Source organism: Rhododendron vialii, chromosome 3a (genome assembly GCF_030253575.1).
Source record: "Rhododendron vialii isolate Sample 1 chromosome 3a, ASM3025357v1".
Classification (NCBI taxonomy): Eukaryota; Viridiplantae; Streptophyta; class Magnoliopsida; order Ericales; family Ericaceae; genus Rhododendron; species Rhododendron vialii.
This window is the reverse complement of record NC_080559.1, coordinates 5,418,766-5,437,571: the sequence shown is the minus strand read 5'-3', so window position 1 is coordinate 5,437,571 and position 18,806 is coordinate 5,418,766. Positions and strand designations below refer to the sequence as shown.

Here is an 18,806-nt window from a genome sequence, read left to right as displayed (position 1 = left end):
TAAAAAATGGGGAAAAAACTTATCTTGAAAATGAGTGCAGAGCCATAGGCCAAGAGGCCCCTAGAGGGGCCTAGTTTTATGCATCTTTGTGTATTTTTATTATCCATTGGGTGGGGTTGGGAATGCAGTTGTAGGGTCTCTATTTTCACTTGGAACTTGAAACTTGAAAGTATTGACCGACCCCACAGAACTAAACAATTTGCAGTTTTTTAAATGGGTCCTGCGGCGTGCAAGTAAAGTTGAATTCTATAACTCTTATTTTATTTCTTTTAGAATTTTATAATTCAAATGTTCAGATCAATTTACGTGTACCTCGATTAATTTTGACGTCTAATTCTACTGCCCATTTATGAAAAGTTTAATTAAAGTTGAAGCAAAGCTATGTATCAACTAGAATTGATAACACTTGCGATGTTTTGAAGTTGAAAATTTTGAAGGGAACAAACCACTAAGAGTGTGTTCTAATAACTAAAACAATAGGTGTTTCTTTTTGAATTAAATGTGATATATTATAAAAAAATGACTTATCTTGTAAAATAAAAAAACAATTAAAAAATAAAAATCTTAGTTAAACGGGGTCTTAGTCTCAAGCCCTCACCACCCGCCGGGGTTCTCTTATGTTTTTTTTTTTTTAGAAAGTCTGCTTGCATAGCAAAGGCTGCACAGCAGCCGTGCACAGATCAATTTTGCGCCCATCTCGGGTCTCACAAAGATGATCGGAGCAGGCTAAATTTTGAAGCAAAGTTAGATGATTCGTAAACACCATTCCCGATATCGGATTGAAGTGATTTTTTACAGGGACCATAAATGAAGTATTTTGAACAAAATGAGCGGCTCCAATCATCTTTGTGAGACCCGAGACGGGCGCAAAACTGGTCTGTGCACGGCTGCTGTGCAAGTAGTAGCGTTTTTTTTTTCTTTTCCCGAACTACATGCTCCTACTATTTTAAAAAAATTCTCAATTTTGCAGTAACAAACGGAACATGCTACGGGCAAATCACCTTAGGGGCATATCAACCATACCCCTCTCACATACACGTGAGAATCCCACTTGTATGTAAGAGGGTGTGATTGATGTGTCGCTAGATGATGTGCCTTTAGCATTTTTTTTGTAACGAATACATGTACCGTACGAGCAGTTGTTGGCTGGCTGTGCCTGTGCGTATCCACCTATTTGGATTTTCTTTCCCTTCGCTTTACTCATCCTTCTATTTTCGGTTTATTCATTTTCTGGTGGGAAAAATATACCTACATATACGTATATATACACATACTATATATATGTAATCTGTGTCTGTGAGCATGCATATTCTTCTTCTTCTTCTTCTAGAAAATAGAATGTGGGTCTGTATCTGTATCCTCGTATATAACTAAACAATAAATTCATCTCGGATTATAGATTGAAAAGCACTGTTTTTTGCACAGGGAAGTGTGATTTTTAGGTTCTCTTGGCTTATGGAGGATGTCGGGCATGACTCCTCGCATGCAAGCTGATCGATTCCTGGATTTTCTCTCTCTGGGTTTTATAACTTCTGATTCAGGTGAGTCCCGCTGCTTAAATTTCTTTCTTTTTATTGTTTCTATCCATAAAATCAATGCCTTTTATTTTGATTTGATCTGGGATTTTTGTTTTTTCGAGTGGTTTGTGGATGTTCTGATATGGGTATTGGTTTTGTTGAAGTCTTGCTACTGTGTTTAATTAGGGTTTTTTGAATTGTATTGAATGGATTCAATGTGTAGTTTCTTGAGTCTGGCGGTTGGGGATTTTGGGGTTGCTGATTTGAGGGTTTATTTATTACTCTTTGTTGATAAAATTAATGAAGTCTTTTTTTTTTTTCCCCCCTTTTCTGATCAGTAAGCTGAATCCATTCTTGAGTTACAATTAATAAAGGGTTTTAGATCGATTTGTGGGGGCACTGATTTTTGGTGGTTGTAGAGGGCTGGTGAATGGGAACCCAGACAATGGGATCTCAAGGTGGTGGCAGTGACGGTGGTGCTACTGCGGCTAGTGGAGGTGCTAGTAGTGGTCGAATCCATGGGCAGAAATCTCATGCATTGGCGCGGCAAGGATCGTTTTACAGTCTTACGCTAGATGAGGTTCAACACCAATTAGGAGATTTAGGGAAACCACTTAGCAGCATGAATCTCGATGAGCTTCTCAAGAATGTGTGGACTGCGGAAGCGAATCAAGAGGTTGATTATGGGGCTGCGGCGGCTCCACAGCAGAGCCAGTTGGCAGCATCAACCTCCTCTTTGCACCGGCAATCGAGCCTCTCTCTGTCTAGGGATCTGAGCAAGAAGACTGTTGATGAGGTGTGGCAGGATATTCAACAGGGTCAACAGCAGAGTAATAGGAATATTCACGGTCGGAAAGCCGCCCATGATAGACAACCTACTCTTGGGGAGATGACATTGGAGGACTTCTTGGTTAAGGCAGGGGTGGTTGCTGAATCATCCCCTGGCAAGAAAAATCCGGGCCCTGTTTTAGGCGATGATCCGATTGCATTGCCCGTACAAGGTATTCCACAACCGGCTCAATGGATGCACTACCAGCTCCCCTCACAACAGCAACAACAAAATCAGCAGCAGCAGCAACAACAACAGCAGCAGAACATGCTTGCTGTTTTCATGCCGGGGCGCCCAGTTCAACAGGCTCTGCCTATGGTTCCAAACTCTATTATGGATGTGGCTTACCCTGAAAACCAAATGAACATGTCTCCATCTGCTTTGATGGGCACGCTCTCGGACACACCGACACCCGGGCGGAAAAGGGTTGCCCCCGGAGATGTGGTTGAGAAAACAGTTGAGAGGAGGCAGAAGAGAATGATTAAGAATAGAGAATCCGCAGCCCGGTCAAGAGCTAGGAAACAGGTTAGATTTCAAAACCTTGGTGTGCATGTCCGTATTTGTGTTTGCCCAAAATTAGGTTGGATTTCCTTTTCTGCACGACTATGAAAGATGCAATGTGTTGATGAGCAGGCTTATACCCATGAGCTAGAGAACAAGGTTTCCCGTCTAGAAGAAGAGAATGAAAGGCTTAAGAGACAGAAGGTACTTTCTATCATAATTCCAGTGTTCCTAACTGTCATATGATTTTATTATTGCCAATCTTATGTTTGGTGATATAGACTTAAATGTGAAAGTGAAACAAAGGAATGTGAAATGCTATTTTCCTTTGAGTTGCTATACCTTTCCTGGATTAAGTAACCTAAAGTAGACACAAATCTATGAGTGATGGTAGACAATCACGAGCTTAAGTGGTTAAAAGATTTTTGTGAAGTACTTATTTGACAACTACTTATCCACCTACTTGATGAGGGTTTTATCATGAAATTAGTCTCGCTTATAATGTGGCATACTCAATGTCTAGGATTGATCATCTTGAATTAATTGTTAGTCAAATGATCTGAATCATTTGGTGAATTTTTCTGTTCCACAAATTTGTCTCCTGTATTGGGAGTAGAATGTAGACCATAGAATCTCTAACTACGAGAAACTTAAAAATATCCTGGAAAATTCAGAGTCCATAAAGAAACAAACAATCAAACTTATAAGTTGCCTTTTAAAAGATGGACTAAAATGGTTTCAGCGGTTGATTTACCAACCATCTTCCCATTTTGTAGATTTTAGATGTCCACCTTTGAAGAATGTGAAGGGATCGTAATCCAAAGATATTGATTCAATTCTAGGTCCCTGTTTCCCTATTGGGAGAATAATTCCTTGCTGGGGCCTACTCAGCAATATATTTGTCTTGGACGAGAAAATTGGTGGTGCTTATATGTGTGGGGTGATTGAACTAGAAGTACATGGAAAGAAAGAAGACAAAGGAAGAAGGGAACATTTAGAAAGAAATTGATAAGTTAACCTCAGGAAAACCTGTTCATAGTGCTTTCCTTTTCAAGGTTTTTATCTTTTCTTCTCCAATTTCTTTGTTTCATTTGCTGCTTTTGAATTACTGCTAGGATAGATCAATCTACCTTGCTGATTTAGACGCCATCAGTCATCAACGTTGTAAGGTGCAGCCTATCTCTTCCCGATGGGTAGGGCTACTGCTTTACTTACACTTGGGCGTGGGCCAGCTAGATAGTATTTCTTCTTAGTCAGCATTGCCTTAGGAATTCATTGAAGGATCATAGCCAAGGTTGTATATACCGTACTGTACCGTCCAGTGCGGCCCGGTATGTACCAGTTGTGAAGAAAAGCAGTATCCAAGCATCTGTGTTCCGTCCAGGAGAAATTACCGGGCAGTTGCGGTGGTACCATTTGTTTCCATCCAAATACCGGTCATTCTGCGTACCGTACTGAATACGCAACGTGGAAAAGCAGAGAAGGATGCTGTTTTTTCTTGACCAATGGGTTTACTTAAGTCTGGCATGGGAATAATTGGGGTTTCGTGTTGAATCTGTAAATTGGAGTAAGGACACTTATCCCCCTGACTTGACGGCCTTATCATTTACTACTATATTATAATACAAACTTTAATAGCCGGTTAAAAAATTACAACTTTAATAGCTGAAATTTCCCTTTTTCATAAGAAAATGTATTTATATGGGTTTGCTTCTCATGAAAGTTGTGTTTTTATAGGACAACAATTGTAATTATCTCGTGATTAATATACATCTTTAACACTTATTTAAGATATGTCAAGTTACCTAATATATGTATACATATATCTTTTGATAGCAGTAAATTCAAAACGATACCCGCTATCGTACCGGTACCGCTACGTATCATACTAGTAATAAAAACGGTACCATATGTACGGTATTCAGAACCTTGATCATAGCACACTCTTGTGGCCTACGGTAATGCAGGGTGGTAGCCTAGGGAAAGAAGGTGCATGTATAAAATGGTGTAGAATATGCAAGTACAGCAATATAAAACAGGGAGTATATTCTTGATATTGTTCAAGAACATTCAAAGTTGAGATACTTGATAAAGTCGTCAATCGCTCACTGTTTGTAGGTCTTCTTTGAACCTCATTCTGAATACGAACCTGTAGGTCTCGTTTGCGCCTCATTTTGAATAAATAAAGCCACAGTATAATAGTTGCAGGATTCAAATAAGCACGTACTTGAGGGTTTTCAGTTTTCAGTTTGAAAGTTTATGAAGTTTGGTTTTGGTCATGGCAAAATCCAAGAGGGGTCTACCTAGGCTACCTATTCCCTTTGACCATTGATCCCCAGTAAATAATTATCAAACATGATGATGACAGCACTCAGTCAAGGTTTTCAACAAGTATAGCTAGTCATTGAGAAGCAGATAAACTTTTAGCTTACATACTAACAGGGTCATGATTAAATATTGCACTAACAGGGTCGTGAATAATCCCATATTCGCCGCAAAACTCAATAAAATCCAGCTTCCAAAGCCTACTTTTGGTGTACACTGAAGTTGGGCTAAGTGGCTAAACTTCTATGGAAGAGTGCATCCCGCGATTATAAGCAAATCCGAAAAATCAAACTGAGCAACTAGAATGGATCGCATTCAAACAAAAGACGATTTTGATAGCTTTGGACAAGGACATTTGAATGGGGTTAGAAATCCGACCAAGATTTTAAGGCCATTTGGACCTACACAGAGTTAAACCATCCCTTGTTCATTTATTACCGGAGGCATGAAGAGAGAGCGAGAAATTGCATTTGTATAAGTATTGGTTTAAGTTATATTGCACGTCTACATAGGTTTAACTTATATTGCATGTCTGTATACGTTTTGCTTACTTAGGATTGAGAAAATGCTGTGTTTCTGAAATTGGGCTTTTCCTTGTTAACATCTTTTACTACTTTGCATATCAAAAGCTTGTAAGGTCTGTGTAACTGACCACTTTTGAATGATGGATTCAATCTCATTTGGTACCATGGTGATGACATCAGATGTACATATCGTAATAAGGGTGTTTAATTTTCTTTTTCTGTTCTGAAAAAATATTACTGAATCATTGACTACTACTTAGATTGTTAAGAGTAATATAGAGTAGTTTTGTTCTTATTGCAATTGTATTTAGATCATGACCTTATTGCAACTTTATGGTTGTTACAATAGTCATACTATCTGTTTTCCATGTGATTTCCTACTGGTGCATTCCCAATCTGTATTGTGAGAGCCTAAAGATAGAGTGTGGGTGGTTTTGTCCTCTTGCATATCATTGCCTTGTTACTGATTGATGAAACAAAAACAAGTACATTGGTTATAATCTTCAAAATAACACAACTTTGTGACTTCCATGTGCTTCTGAAGAATCTGAACTAAGCTTGACCCCTCTCTCAAATTAAAGAGTCTTGCTGAAGCCCTGCAACTTGTAGTAGTGAGAGTGCTTTGAGAAATGTGAGTCCAATATTTAATGGGTTTTTTTATTTGGGTTTCGGTGATCCTATTTTCAGAGAGTTTATACTTGTTTATGGTTATTGACTAAGTGGTTCATTACTGGCTTTCACATGCCCTAATTGGGTATGTAGATATATTGTGTGGCTGAATTGAAGCATCAAGAAGGTGGTTTCATTTCTTTTGTCCTTCTCGTTGAGAGTTGGGGAAGGGGTCTATAGTGATTGAGGTTGGTATTCGTAGTGGTATGTGCCTATGTGGAAACAATTTCAAGGACATGAATATGCAATCTAATGTAGGACAATTCCATGGAAGACTTCCCTACTAGCAGTGAGCCTAAAACTGACGCAGGGCTATGGTGCAAGAGCTATGTTAGTGCTGAATATCACTTTTTAGTGGCCCAAAGCTTTGAAAAGACATAAATTCTAGGTGTGTTTTTTTGTAGTAACTAGTAAGTGGTTGAGGCTTCAAGAATTGGAAAAATGGGTATAGAAACTATGTATGCAATGTTCCGGAGGCTGTGAACAGTACATCATGAGACGTAAAACAGTTGTTTCATCTTCTTTGGTGTACTAGGGTCGAGTGGGTGTGATAAGATTAATTATTTCCAAGGGTATCAGTGTTTCAACTGTGAAAATTGCAGAAATTAAACTGACATTGTGCTTGTAATCATGTAACTCAGAATAGGATTGGTTGTTCTCAGAAAACGAGCTTGCAATTCTTGTTTGCCAGTTTTTTGCTCAACTGTAGACCTCTTGGTTTGCGTGTATTGCGAGTACAACAATCTTATGTCCTAGGCAAAAACACGTCTATCTGTGTCATAAACTGACACGTCCTGCATGTGTCGAACGTGCTCAAACACTTGCCATATATCCTGGTTATAGTTTTATGCTCAGCCATGTTGGAAACACGCAGCCCCATGTCCTATTTCCTTTTTATAGTTTCATGGTCAGTCATATTGGAAACACGCTAGACACGCTGGGGACACATTCAGAACACATTGACAACACTTGTGAGGTCAGAATGCAATTTAAAAAGTTGGTTAAGGATCAACTGATTAGTTTTTCAATGTTCATTTAAGGGCAATTATTTTTATATTGTCAATGGTATTATTTCTTGTGCTGATCCCTAGTTTTATCCTTAATTTGGTAGAATTAAAGTTTCTTTTCTATTCTACAACATCAATATTAGTACTATTTAATTCGACATGTCTGCGCATGTTCGTGTCCTCATTTTTTAAAACGGACATATTTGCACATCCGTGTAGTGGCACGACCGTTGCCGTATTCGTGCTTGTTTGCTCTTATCACATCACTGCTTTGGTATTACGATAATAATTTTTCTGTGCTAGGATGTTTGTTCTTATTTCTTCTTGTTATTACTACCTGTGTTTTCTTGGGTGAATGTCATTGCTGCTACTGTAAATCTGGCAAATGTCTGATTGTTTTTCCTTCAATTTATGGAATTTCTTTATTTTTTCATAATATAAAACAACAAAAAATCAAGTACTTTTTTCTTGTCTACTGATATGTTGGATTCTTACCCTTTTTTTTGGGTACATGAATCTTTACCGTCACAGGAAGTGGAGAAGGTTTTGCCATGTGTACTACCTCCCGAGCCCAAGTATCAGCTCCGCCGAACAAGCTCAGCTCCTCTCTAACGTCTTGTTGCAGCGGCGAACGAGTGATATGTAGTGCATTGTTGTTATGCCAGTCCAGTTTTCATTAGCTAACTTCAGTTCTCAAAATCTTGCCCTAAGTACTGAGCTTGAGCTGTCTTTGCTTAGGTGACTGCCTTGTGAAACTTTTTTCTTCTGTAGCTGTCTCTCCTCTTCGCTAGGCTGTCTTTCCCAGTGTGTCTTTTCCTTTTCTGTACATTTTATTTATAGTTTCACCTCGGAAATTATGTCGGCGCCATAGTTTTCCTGTAATTTGTAAGTCATCCCTTCGTTGTCCTGACATAAATTTTCGCCGGTCTTCAATCTCAAGTTTTTCTTTCGTTGGAAGCTATCGTTAGTGCTCGCCACTTGACCTGCCACATACAGTATATGTTATCAACCGTTGCATTTTGTTTAGGAATATGTCACCCCACTAACTCCGCTGATGTATTTAATATTGACAAAAAATAATTGTAATGTCAAACAATCCAGGGTTTTGGCACATGGTTCTCTTATTCTCTAAAATTGGAGAGCTCATTTCCGTATACACTTGCATGCAAAAGAAGGTAATAATATTCGGGTGGCTTTTTTTTGGAAGTTGTAATAGTTTCTTCTCTCTTTTTTTTACCAGAATTAAACTCAATTTATATATAACAAAAAGAAAACACAGTACAATAAAAGCGGACACTATTGGTCCGAAAGTACAAAAAATAACAAACAAAACAAAATAAACCAAACAAAAGGAAAAAGAAAAAACCGCCTAAAGCCAAGACGCTGGAGTTAGACCCGTCGATCACACTCGTGAAGGGGGGTTGGAGTGGCCAAGTACGGAGTGGCCAGGTATGGACACAAAGCAAACTCTCCTGGATGGACTCGTTGCAACAACTTGAGCTCGTTCCCGCCGCAGACTGAGCTGAAGCCTCTGCAGACGTTGTCACCATCACCGTTGAACTGGTTCTAAGAAATTAGATTTAAAACCCTAGATCTGACTCATGAGTCCAAAAATAAAGTTGTAATAGTTAATGAGAATACAAGCTTGCCTACCATTGGACTACCACTCTACTTACTATTGGGGTGGTTTTGACCAATAAGGAAGGATGTTTGGTCTCGAACAATAATTGCATTCGTTTCCCTCTCAACATGGGCCCTTACACTTTATGACTACCAATGGGCTACCAGACAAGGGTCCTGTCCAGTTTGCTCAGTGTCCAGTCTTGGCCAGTTTGGATTTTGTGAGCCCTTTCTTGAGCCTACAACAATGAAAGAGACCGTTCATTTTGTAGAACTCAGCGAGACCTTTGACCAAGCAAAAAATCATGTTCGTTAGTTACCAATCAATGCCTTATCGGAACACATGCATTTATCACACTGGATTGAATCCATTTGTTCCAAGATAAATATTTTCCGATCTGGCATCGATTGGTAATTGACGAACGCACGGTCAAAAACCTCAACGAGCTCTACAAAATGAATAGGTTCGATTATTGTTGTGGGGCCAGGACAGAGTCCACAAAAGCATGGCAAGCTGGATAGAACCCTTGCCATTGGGTTACCACTCTATACATGTCTAGTTTCGAGTTTAAAATAGTACTATAATTAAGTCGTTCATTTTTGCAAAGCTCTATGTATACAATAGCACCTCCAAATTTTGCTTAGTGAAAAACCCAAATTATTCAATCGTGTATTGTAGAAATCATACCAGTTGTTCATATTCATTTAATGAAAAAAAATAAAATGATTTGTTTATTAAGTTGTCGATATCTGATTAACTTGAATTTTTCTCAAAGATGTCACATGCATTAAAGTTCATAAAATGAAATGGAAAATTTTAAGGGAAATGATATTGACACTCTAAAAATTGATGCAGACACTCCAAAATCAATATAATTCCAAAGCCAAATTCCTTTGTTTTTTGGAGTGTCTGCATCAATTTTTAGAGTGCCAATATCATTTTTCAATTTTAAAATCAATCTAATGGGCTGATAATAGTGAGTGTGTGAATGTGTATTAAAAGGTATAAAAAGTACACAAAAATACATATTTTTCTTGTCTTCTAGTGTGCTTTTCGTCAGCCCAGTGGATTAACAATAGCAAAACTGAAATGAAATATTCGGAGAACGCCTTATTAGCCATCCTCCGAATCTAGACTGAAATGAAATGAATTTTAACGGCAAGATCCTATCCTCCGAATCTAGCTTGTTTGTTTGGGAGTTTTAAAATTTCTATGCACGATCATTAATAAATTTTCTCTGCGTCTCCGCTCATTATTCTCGTGAACCCCCAATCAAAACCCAAATCCAACATGGTGATCTGGCTACTTCCCCAATGTTCTGTACAAAACAACCAATCATATCAAAAGCTTCGAAGCCCTAAATTACCATTTTCCGTTTCCCCCAATCAATTGATTCTCTGCTTTGTTTCTACGTAAAAAAAATTGACCTGTTCAATTATCATTCAGTCCGGCCCGTTCCGTTCCGTCCTGTTCTGTTCTGGAAGTACCAAACACTTCAATAAATTCCCCAGTACTTCCTTTTGCCATCTGCAGCCCCACACCTCTCTCTGTTCTCTTCTGCCACAACTCTCTCTCTCTCTCTCTCTCTCTCTTCCCCGTGCGTGTGGGTGGGTGGGTGGGTGTCTGACACACTATCTTGAATTAAATTGGTTGTAAAATTGTCAGTTGAATTGAAGCCAGTTGAATTTGATGAATGATGATAATAACCCTCACCTTCACTTTTCCGATAGGTGGCTAGAATCATTTGCTGAAAATTTGAAGTCTCAGTAAAGGTATATTTAACAAAAAAAAAAAAAGTGCTATGATTTTGTTGTCTTATTTTTCCATCTGTCTTAGCAGCAATCGTTGAATATTTTTCTGAATTTTCGTTTTATTAGGGTAAGATATGTTTGTCTCTAGGTACCATCGATCAAGGGTGTTGCTCAATTGTTGATAAAAAGAAAAGGGTGTTGCTCAAATTTGTCTTCTTTTGTTTGTTTGTCTCTTTTACTTTTTAGCTTCTAATAAAGAGTTATCTTGTTCAATTTCCGTTTGACCAAAAAAAAAAGTGTTATCTTGTTCGGCTTCATGTGTTACTTGTTGCACCTGATATGGTACATCTGTTTGTTTGTGTGTGCCTTTGTATGGATATATATGCATACATAGGTTGTAATCTTCTTGCACAATTGTATTTTTATTGTTGGATGATGATAACACTACCTTTAGTTTCCTGATAGGTGTTCATGTCCCACGGTGTACATCTGCACATAAAATATATCCAAATCTCAGTAGAGGTTTTGAACGAAAAGAGCCAGATTGTCGTCTATGTCTTTAGTTAATCGTTTATTTTAGCTGAATTTTAATTTCTTATGTAAAAGATGTTTGTCAGTGAATTTTATCGGCAAAGATGCTAAACGGTGTTCTTTTGTTTGTTTGTTACATTAGTTATGGTGTTTGGTTTATGTATTGCATGCACATTCTTGCAACTTCTGTACTTGGTGTTGGTGTTAGTGTTAGTAATACCGTTAGGGCCTCTTTGTTTGATGAGACTAATTGTGAAGGGATGTATAATACCATAGGATATATCGTCAAGGGGCCCAAATAGTGATGTGATTAATAGTAGCACAAGTATTATATATCTCGCACAGGATTATATGTTTGAGGGACATTTTATCCTGCTCACAAAAAATTTGGCCAAACACTGGATATGTGATGCCGTTTGAAATATAGTCCAATTCGATGTTCATATCGGCCTATCAAGTCAAACTAACGGGCTCTTAATGTATCCTAAGAATCAGTACTGTGTGCACCTTGGAATTGACATGTGGTTCTGTGCTCCTATCCTATGTGGAGCAATACCTGCAAACCAGAATGATCATTTATTAGCTTAAACATAGATTGGTTTAGTCGGTTGGTGTTGCTCAATTCTTCACGGAAATAAATTCTGCCACTTTTGAGTTAGTTAACATAGTATGAAGGGCACAACAGTCTGTGTGCTAGTGATAGTCTTGTCTTCAGTCAAGAGCAAATTGAAGTATTGAATTGTCTTTGTGAGTTATATGTCTTTTGGTCGTTTCTTTGAAAAGAATCTTCTGAGCTAAGAGAAGTCTCAACTTCTTAATGTTTGGATTTTCCAGGTATTCTGTTCCATTTAGGAGAGCTTTCAACATGTATCATGCCAAAAAAATTTCAACTACAAGTTTAGTCCCACATAAAGTTCAAGGTCCCGAACAACTTGCACCTGTTGGCATGTTGGGAGGATCTGCAACGAGGGATGCCGCTCCAACTGTAGAAAGTGGCAAGCAGCGATTGCGGTGGACCTCGGATCTTCATGATCGTTTCGTGGATGCTATTGCTCAACTCGGTGGACCAGATAGTGGGTATTTTTTTCTCAGTGACAGAATTAACAGTGGAATGAATTTTCAATTAATTATTTTTCTTTGCATCATATGAGGGGACACTGAGAAGTGGTAATTGTTGACTATATATAGATCATAATGTAAAATACTTGAGGCCGGGTGTTTCATAATTATCATGGTTAAAATATTATTGTTTAATGGGTGATATAGATTTTGGAATTCAACTGGTAAGGGTGTGCTCATACTATGTCAGTCACTAAAAGGGCTGTTAAAAGTGTGGACCATCGATTCTTGAATGCTGATATGACTTTTAGAATTTCTTCCTCCTTCACCTTCAGTATAAAGGTTTTAGAAGGTAAATTTGAATGCTCTTAGAAACAGGGTTTACTTCAGTATCTTTGAACTGCTTCTTAGAACTCTCCTTGATTGCCTTGTCTCAACTATTTCTTCTCAATGTCTGGTAAATCCATAGAATAATTTAAAGAATGAAACCCGCTATCTTTCAAGGAATTCACTTGCTTTTCGGATCAGTCTAGGCATTATGTTGACAGTATTGGGCTTCGTTTATTAACAGTCTTAACAATCCAATTTTCTGTTTTTGTCCCGCAAATCAAGCCTAATATCTGTCACTCACTAGAATGTCAAATCTACCATTTCCTTGCCAATGGTGGTTTTGCAGACTCAACTATGTTTTGTCTGTTCAATTTGATTGAGTCAGCAATTAAATCCTTTTCTTCTGCTATTTTTGCGTCTGTATCGTTTGTAACCTTTTGCATGAAAGAAGGTAAAAGAACAAGAGCTTGTGCTATTGTTTATCGTTTTATTCATTGCCCAGTTTGAGGTGAATGTGATGCAATCAAACTTGTGTTGATGCCCTTGTGAGTAGAACACTAAAGGATTTGGAAAAATAGGTACTGGTAGTATTTCTACTTCCCTGCACCCTCCTGTCTGTTTTAGGTTTCGGAGTGCCACTTCTCCCTTTTTTGCCGTACTGCATGTTTGACATCCTTTCCTGTCTGGTAAATATGGGTCAAATTTGGCATGAAATCTAGATTCTGATTCTATGAACCCAAGAAATCCAATTTGCGTCTGGGGGAGCCCAGGTCATTTTCAGTTGATTCAGGCTAGGCCGCGCAAATCACTATTCAACTGTGGATTACTGCACCACAAATGAAATCTGAAGAGATCCGCCGGTTTTATTTTCCGTGATATGTTGAATTACAAAATCTTGCTTAGCAGCTCACCAACCTCCAGGCTAAAGTTGCATTTGTTATTACTTCTCTTTTAGGTAGTAGTTACATTTGGAAATTCCATAAATTAACGAAATTTCTGTTGTGATCCACTTCTCTCTTGCTTGCTTAGCTACTGAAGCTGTTGTTTACGTATCCTAATTGAAACATTTAGCATCCAGGGCTTGTTATTTATTTACAACTTTGATTTTATCTGTTTTCTATGGTTCTGTAAAAAGAACTCTTTAAATCACGAAAACTGAATGAGGTTATTGCAACGGGCTTATAGTTTTGCCAATACGAGTCTTATGACCAGCTTTCACAGCATTGCCAGGATTAGTGCTTTTGCAAAATAATGCCATAGGTATTGTAGGTGTTCACAAAGATAGAACCTAGTCCGCTATAGTCCTGGTTTGTGTGCAGTGCTATACCATGCACTAAGCCACTTAGGCCCAAATCATCAAAGTGAATCCAAGTTCAGCCCATTGGATAGTTCAGCCCATGGATACTTAGCCCAAATGCAGTCGTAGTATTACAGGGCCTTTGAGCCCATGCTAAACAAAGGTCATACTAAACTACCATCTATCCATGTTGCATCTCAGCAAGGCCTAACTTCTCCTCATTTAATAGTAACTTATTTTGATCTTGCGTTTTGATAAATGTTTGGGTCAGACATTCTGTGAAACATAATGGCATGTTGCATCCTTTCCGACTAGGCATTTTTTTGAATTCTGTAGATTATATTTTACTCCTTGTGGTTTTGCCCTTATGAAAATTACCTGCCTAACATGTTATAAATATGCCGACCACCCTGGTTTTGGGACTAAAATGCTCAGACAACCCTGCCAATAGAAATACAAAAAGACTTCCATAACCCCACCATCTCAACTGTGTTCCTCTTCTGGGCACTGTTGCTGCCCCAGCACAACCATATTCAAACCCATCAGTACCCACCATAAAATTTCCTTGTCTCTTCATCTTATCTCTCACCATCTTGTTTCCTTTCCCTACATCAAGTGGACACCGCAGTCTACAACCACCACCATGCACCACCTACCTCCGCTAACAATCTCCTTCCCTCCTGCATGGCACGGTAGCTTCAATCTGCGAGCATGTGAGCTGTGACGGGGCAAATATTTGGGTGGTGTGATGATGGTTTTGGCTCCAATTCTATTGTATTCTAGATGGTTATTGTATTGAAACTAGTGGGGTCTTTTTTTGGGTTCCAAAGGACTAATTCATATCTAATGACCATAAAAAGGGGGAGCAAGCCGCAAAGGCGCAAACCACAGTGACACTACTGGCATATGTTTCTCGTGGAACGTGGACTTGTGGGTTTTGATAAGTGTTGGCGGGGCTCGGTAGGTGGTGGTGCTTGCTGATGGAGTGTCTCATGATTGTTCTAGAGTGTCCCTGGAGTGTCCAAATGGAAGAAGTTGGGGGAAAATAGGGCACTTCTTACTTAAGTGTCCGATTTTGTCCGAATGACACCTTAGATGGCCTCACGCAACCAAAGCGAGGACCATCCTTGAAACTGATTTGCAGTAATTTGAGTCTTCATTGCTTATTTGTCGTTTACACTTATCCTTATCGTAAGTGATGCTTATAAACTGTTGTTTTTTTTTGTTGCAATTGCTTACGTTTGTTAGAACTTTTTTTTTAGGGTAAATTAACCACTTTATAGAGCAAACATACAGAACTTTGTTTTGTGTTTGTTAATATTTGCAGTCAAGTTAATTTGGTAGATAGATGTATAACTTATTTTAAACTTTCAACTATAGTTTGTTTTGAACTTTAAAGATAATCAGAGTTGTGACTTGTGAGAGGTTTGTATCTAAGAATGTAGGAAAAGATCAAGTGTTTAAAAAAAAGATCAAGTTAGTCTATTTTGCTGCTGCTGTTGTTTTTATATCTTTAATTCTATCGCTCTCTTTTGTTTCCTGTAGAAAACCCCATAGAGTTAGATGAAGGTAGAGAGAAAGTCCTCTTTTTGATACTTTGGGTGTACGTGGTTCTCAACTTTATGTAAAATTTATACTTTGTCATAGATTGAATAAGTCAATTAAAATTCCTGCAATGGCGCCGAATACTTTTATTCCCCGGCAGCCTTACTTTCGTAGAGATGCACCTGTGAGTGGCTGTGTATGATTGCGTTGAAAACCACTGCTTCTGAAAACCATATTTGAATGCCTTAGTTGTGATGAATTTAGCTGGTGCCTTTGGAGCTTTATATTATTTATCTACATCCCTTGGGCCTTTACCGTTTATATCTCAGGAGCAACACCTAAAGGTGTTCTTAGAGTGATGGGTGTACCTGGACTTACCATATATCATGTGAAAAGCCATTTACAGGTGTGTGGTCATCCTTTTATGTGGTTTGGTTTCTTGTTAGTGGCACATCAGTCAGCTGATTGTGATTTGTCTTTGTCATTTGTTGTATAGAAGTATCGCCTTGCAAAGTACCTGCCCGAGTCTCCAGCTGATGGTAATGTGTCCTCTCTCTCTCTCTCTCTCTCTCTCTCTCTCTCTCTCTCTCTCTCTGTGTGTGTGTGTGTGTGTGTAGCATCATTCACTTCTTGAGCATCTAAATTAGAAATTGTTGAACACTGTTGACCTTAGGTTCTAAAGATCAGAAGAAAGGTTCTGGAGACAGCCTTAACGACATGGATTCTTCCCCGTGGGTATCTATGTCCTCTTCCAAAATCTTTTACTGTAGCTCTTCTGATTCCGTCAGCTAATATATAATGGGTGACCAAGTGTTTAGAAGCTTAGTATTTTTTTTAAATCTGTGCATATCATTCAGGGGGGTGCAGATAAACCAGGCACTGAAGATGCAGATGGAGGTGCAAAAGCGTCTTCATGAGCAACTTGAGGTTTGATTCCAGGCTCATATTGCTTTTGATTGCTGAAGTAGAGATGATACGTCTGCAATTTTTTTGATGCATTGTTATTGCAGTTTGTCTCCGGTGAATTTTACCTAGTCTTCTAGGCGTCATAAGATGGATTGTTTGTCTTGATGTCAACATCTCGCAACTCCATTTATGGAACCTGGGAATATTACATAAACTTGTTGTGGATATAAGGACAAGCCCTCACATCTAAATGCACTGGATACTTGACAATAATGAATCATGCCCTTACTTCAGAAATTTCATTTTAAAAAGGGTATGCTGTGGAAATTTATGTTTTCCAAAGCATTCTTTTCACCATTACATGTGAATCTTATATTCACCTACTGCAGCGTGGAGGACTGGAGTGCCCTATCTGGGTACCTTTGTCAAAACATTCCGTATTGTTACCCGTATCACGGTTTTGTGGACTAAACCATCACTTTGCTTAGAGCAGGCACATCACCATGAACCATCTGACGAACATTTGAAAGTTTATTACAACATCATTTCAAGAAGTGACAACACATGCTCTGTGAATCCTTTTTCAACTAAATGCCTTTTACCTAATTTCCATTTTCGTGCAACAACAATGAGTTCATTCACATAGTCTCCACGTTTTCTTGGTTAATGTCTCTGTTTGGTTCTGGTTAGCTAGACCCAGCAACAAATTTCGGTATTTGTACCGTATTTGTTCTGCTAGATACCATAGATAACTTCAGATTACTGATTATTAGGTTTTTGACAAGGTTTTTGACTCTTGTTTATGTTCCTTATGTCACCTCTAGCATTTTGGTGCGAAATGCATCCTTTTAGTTTTCAAGGAACAATGAAAATGTCGCCTCTGTTGTTCATGTGTTCGATTCTGTGCTCGGTAATAATTCAGGTACAAAGGCAGTTACAAATGAGAATAGAGGCTCAGGGGAAATACTTGCAGAAAATAATTGAGGAGCAGCAAAAACTAAGTGGTGCTCTTAAAGCCTCCGAAACCCTACCACTGGCCGAGGATAAGCAGCTGGCATCACACTCTCAGCCACCTCCTGATGGCGACACGAGTTCCTCATCCCTAAGGAAGAAGCAAAAAGTGGAGGCGGCGTCCTCTAGAGGAGACTGTATTCTTCCGTCGGTGCCACGAAAAGATGACCGGGATCATGAACTTGTTACTCACTGGAACGTGTATAGTGGTGACACCAAGTTTGGGTTAAATGTGAGAGGAGGAGAGTTCAAGGAACCGGAAGGTGGTGCGGGTTAAGCAGGGGGAGACAACGGGTTTAAGCCTCCATCTGTGGTTCAAGTTCAAATCCTGTGATGGGCATATGCCATAAATACTAGTAATCAATTTGTAGTCATGTATAAATGCAGTATATGCAGATTACTCCTCCACTTGCAATCAAGTCTAAGCATTTCTATCTACTGCAAAGGTGCTAGAAGCGTAGTACAAAATTTCTTAACAAGCATATCACATTATCACTCGTACTAAAGGGTACAACAAACACTCAGGGCTCTAGCTCAAGCGGTCGTGGAGGGGGGCCTTACTGCCCATAGGCAGTCGTGGAGGGCGGCCTTGGTGCCCACAGGAGAGGTCAAGTTCGAGGTGATGGAGTAACATCGGTTTGTTGTTGTAACTTTTTTTTTTGTCAGGCGATATACATCAGTTGGGGTTAGGGGGGTGCTAGGGTTAGCACAGGATCCAGAGGCAATCCATAGCCCTGGCTCTCAAAGGGCCTGCCCGCTGTGGGGCTCGAACTCAAGATCTTTCACAAAAGGAAGGCAGTGACTTACCAACTGCACTAAGCAATGGTTGTCACAAACCCACTAAAACTAGCACAGTGGCCCCAAAAACAAAATAAAAAAAAAGGTACGGCAAATTTGTTGAGAAAACAAAACTTGAGTAACTTCCCTTGCTTGCATCGTGTTAATTGGATTTACGCAATTTGTATGGTCTGGAATTCAGAACCTATAGACAAATAAAAATTATAATAATGTTTGTATGCGAGTAAAGGCTACCCAAAATTCGAATGCAAAAAATTTGCAAAGAAAAATTAGTACGACTACTGATGGAGTAACCTCGTCTTCACCTCCTGAAAGTGTAAAACCCCAGCATTCTCTCCAGTCCATCAAGTGGTTTGGATAGTGCAGTTGGTCATGTGGGTCCTAAGTAACTCAAGATTGGCTTACTACCAAAAATGCCAGGTTCATGAACAAAAGCAAGCAAATTCTTGAGAACAATGAAGGAGTCTGCTACTTAGCAACAAAGCAAACATGAGTTTTCTTTCGCACAAATCCCACTCTGCCGTAGAAGAGAGCCGCTTTATTCTCCAAAAAAGGATGTTCCACCATCAAGGCCCGAGCAAGCAG

General features: G+C 39.0%; 2 protein-coding genes across 7 annotated transcripts; both read left to right on the top strand.

Annotated features, from left to right (window-relative positions):
- Positions 1 to 1,154: 1,154 nt before the first annotated feature.
- On the top strand, positions 1,155 to 8,483 carry LOC131319304 (ABSCISIC ACID-INSENSITIVE 5-like protein 2). Of its 3 annotated transcripts, XR_009197945.1 has the most exons (5): positions 1,155 to 1,541; positions 1,937 to 2,871; positions 2,980 to 3,051; positions 3,624 to 3,902; positions 7,904 to 8,032. XR_009197945.1 is itself a non-coding variant. In XM_058349497.1 (4 exons), the coding sequence occupies exons 2-4, from the start codon at positions 1,948 to 1,950 to the stop codon at positions 7,982 to 7,984; spliced, it is 1,077 nt and encodes a 358-aa protein (XP_058205480.1). In that variant the 5' UTR covers positions 1,156 to 1,541; positions 1,937 to 1,947; the 3' UTR covers positions 7,985 to 8,483. The 3 variants fall into 3 exon arrangements, 2 of the variants coding, with proteins under 2 accessions (XP_058205480.1, XP_058205479.1); XM_058349497.1 differs by lacking the exon at positions 3,624 to 3,902 and having other exon boundaries at positions 1,156 to 1,541; positions 7,904 to 8,483; XM_058349496.1 differs by lacking the exon at positions 3,624 to 3,902 and having other exon boundaries at positions 1,156 to 1,541; positions 1,856 to 2,871; positions 7,904 to 8,483.
- Positions 8,484 to 10,358: 1,875 nt separating this feature from the next.
- Positions 10,359 to 17,861, top strand: LOC131319303 (myb family transcription factor PHL7-like). Of its 4 annotated transcripts, none has more exons than XM_058349493.1 (7): positions 10,359 to 10,765; positions 12,110 to 12,348; positions 15,836 to 15,912; positions 16,003 to 16,045; positions 16,180 to 16,237; positions 16,364 to 16,433; positions 17,335 to 17,861. In XM_058349493.1, exons 2-7 carry the CDS (start codon positions 12,141 to 12,143, stop codon positions 17,698 to 17,700), a joined length of 822 nt encoding a protein of 273 aa, XP_058205476.1. In that variant the 5' UTR covers positions 10,359 to 10,765; positions 12,110 to 12,140; the 3' UTR covers positions 17,701 to 17,861. The 4 variants fall into 4 exon arrangements, with proteins under 4 accessions (XP_058205476.1, XP_058205474.1, XP_058205475.1 ...); XM_058349491.1 differs by lacking the exon at positions 10,359 to 10,765 and adding an exon at positions 11,046 to 11,086; XM_058349492.1 differs by lacking the exon at positions 10,359 to 10,765 and having other exon boundaries at positions 16,189 to 16,237.
- Positions 17,862 to 18,806: the final 945 nt, after the last annotated feature.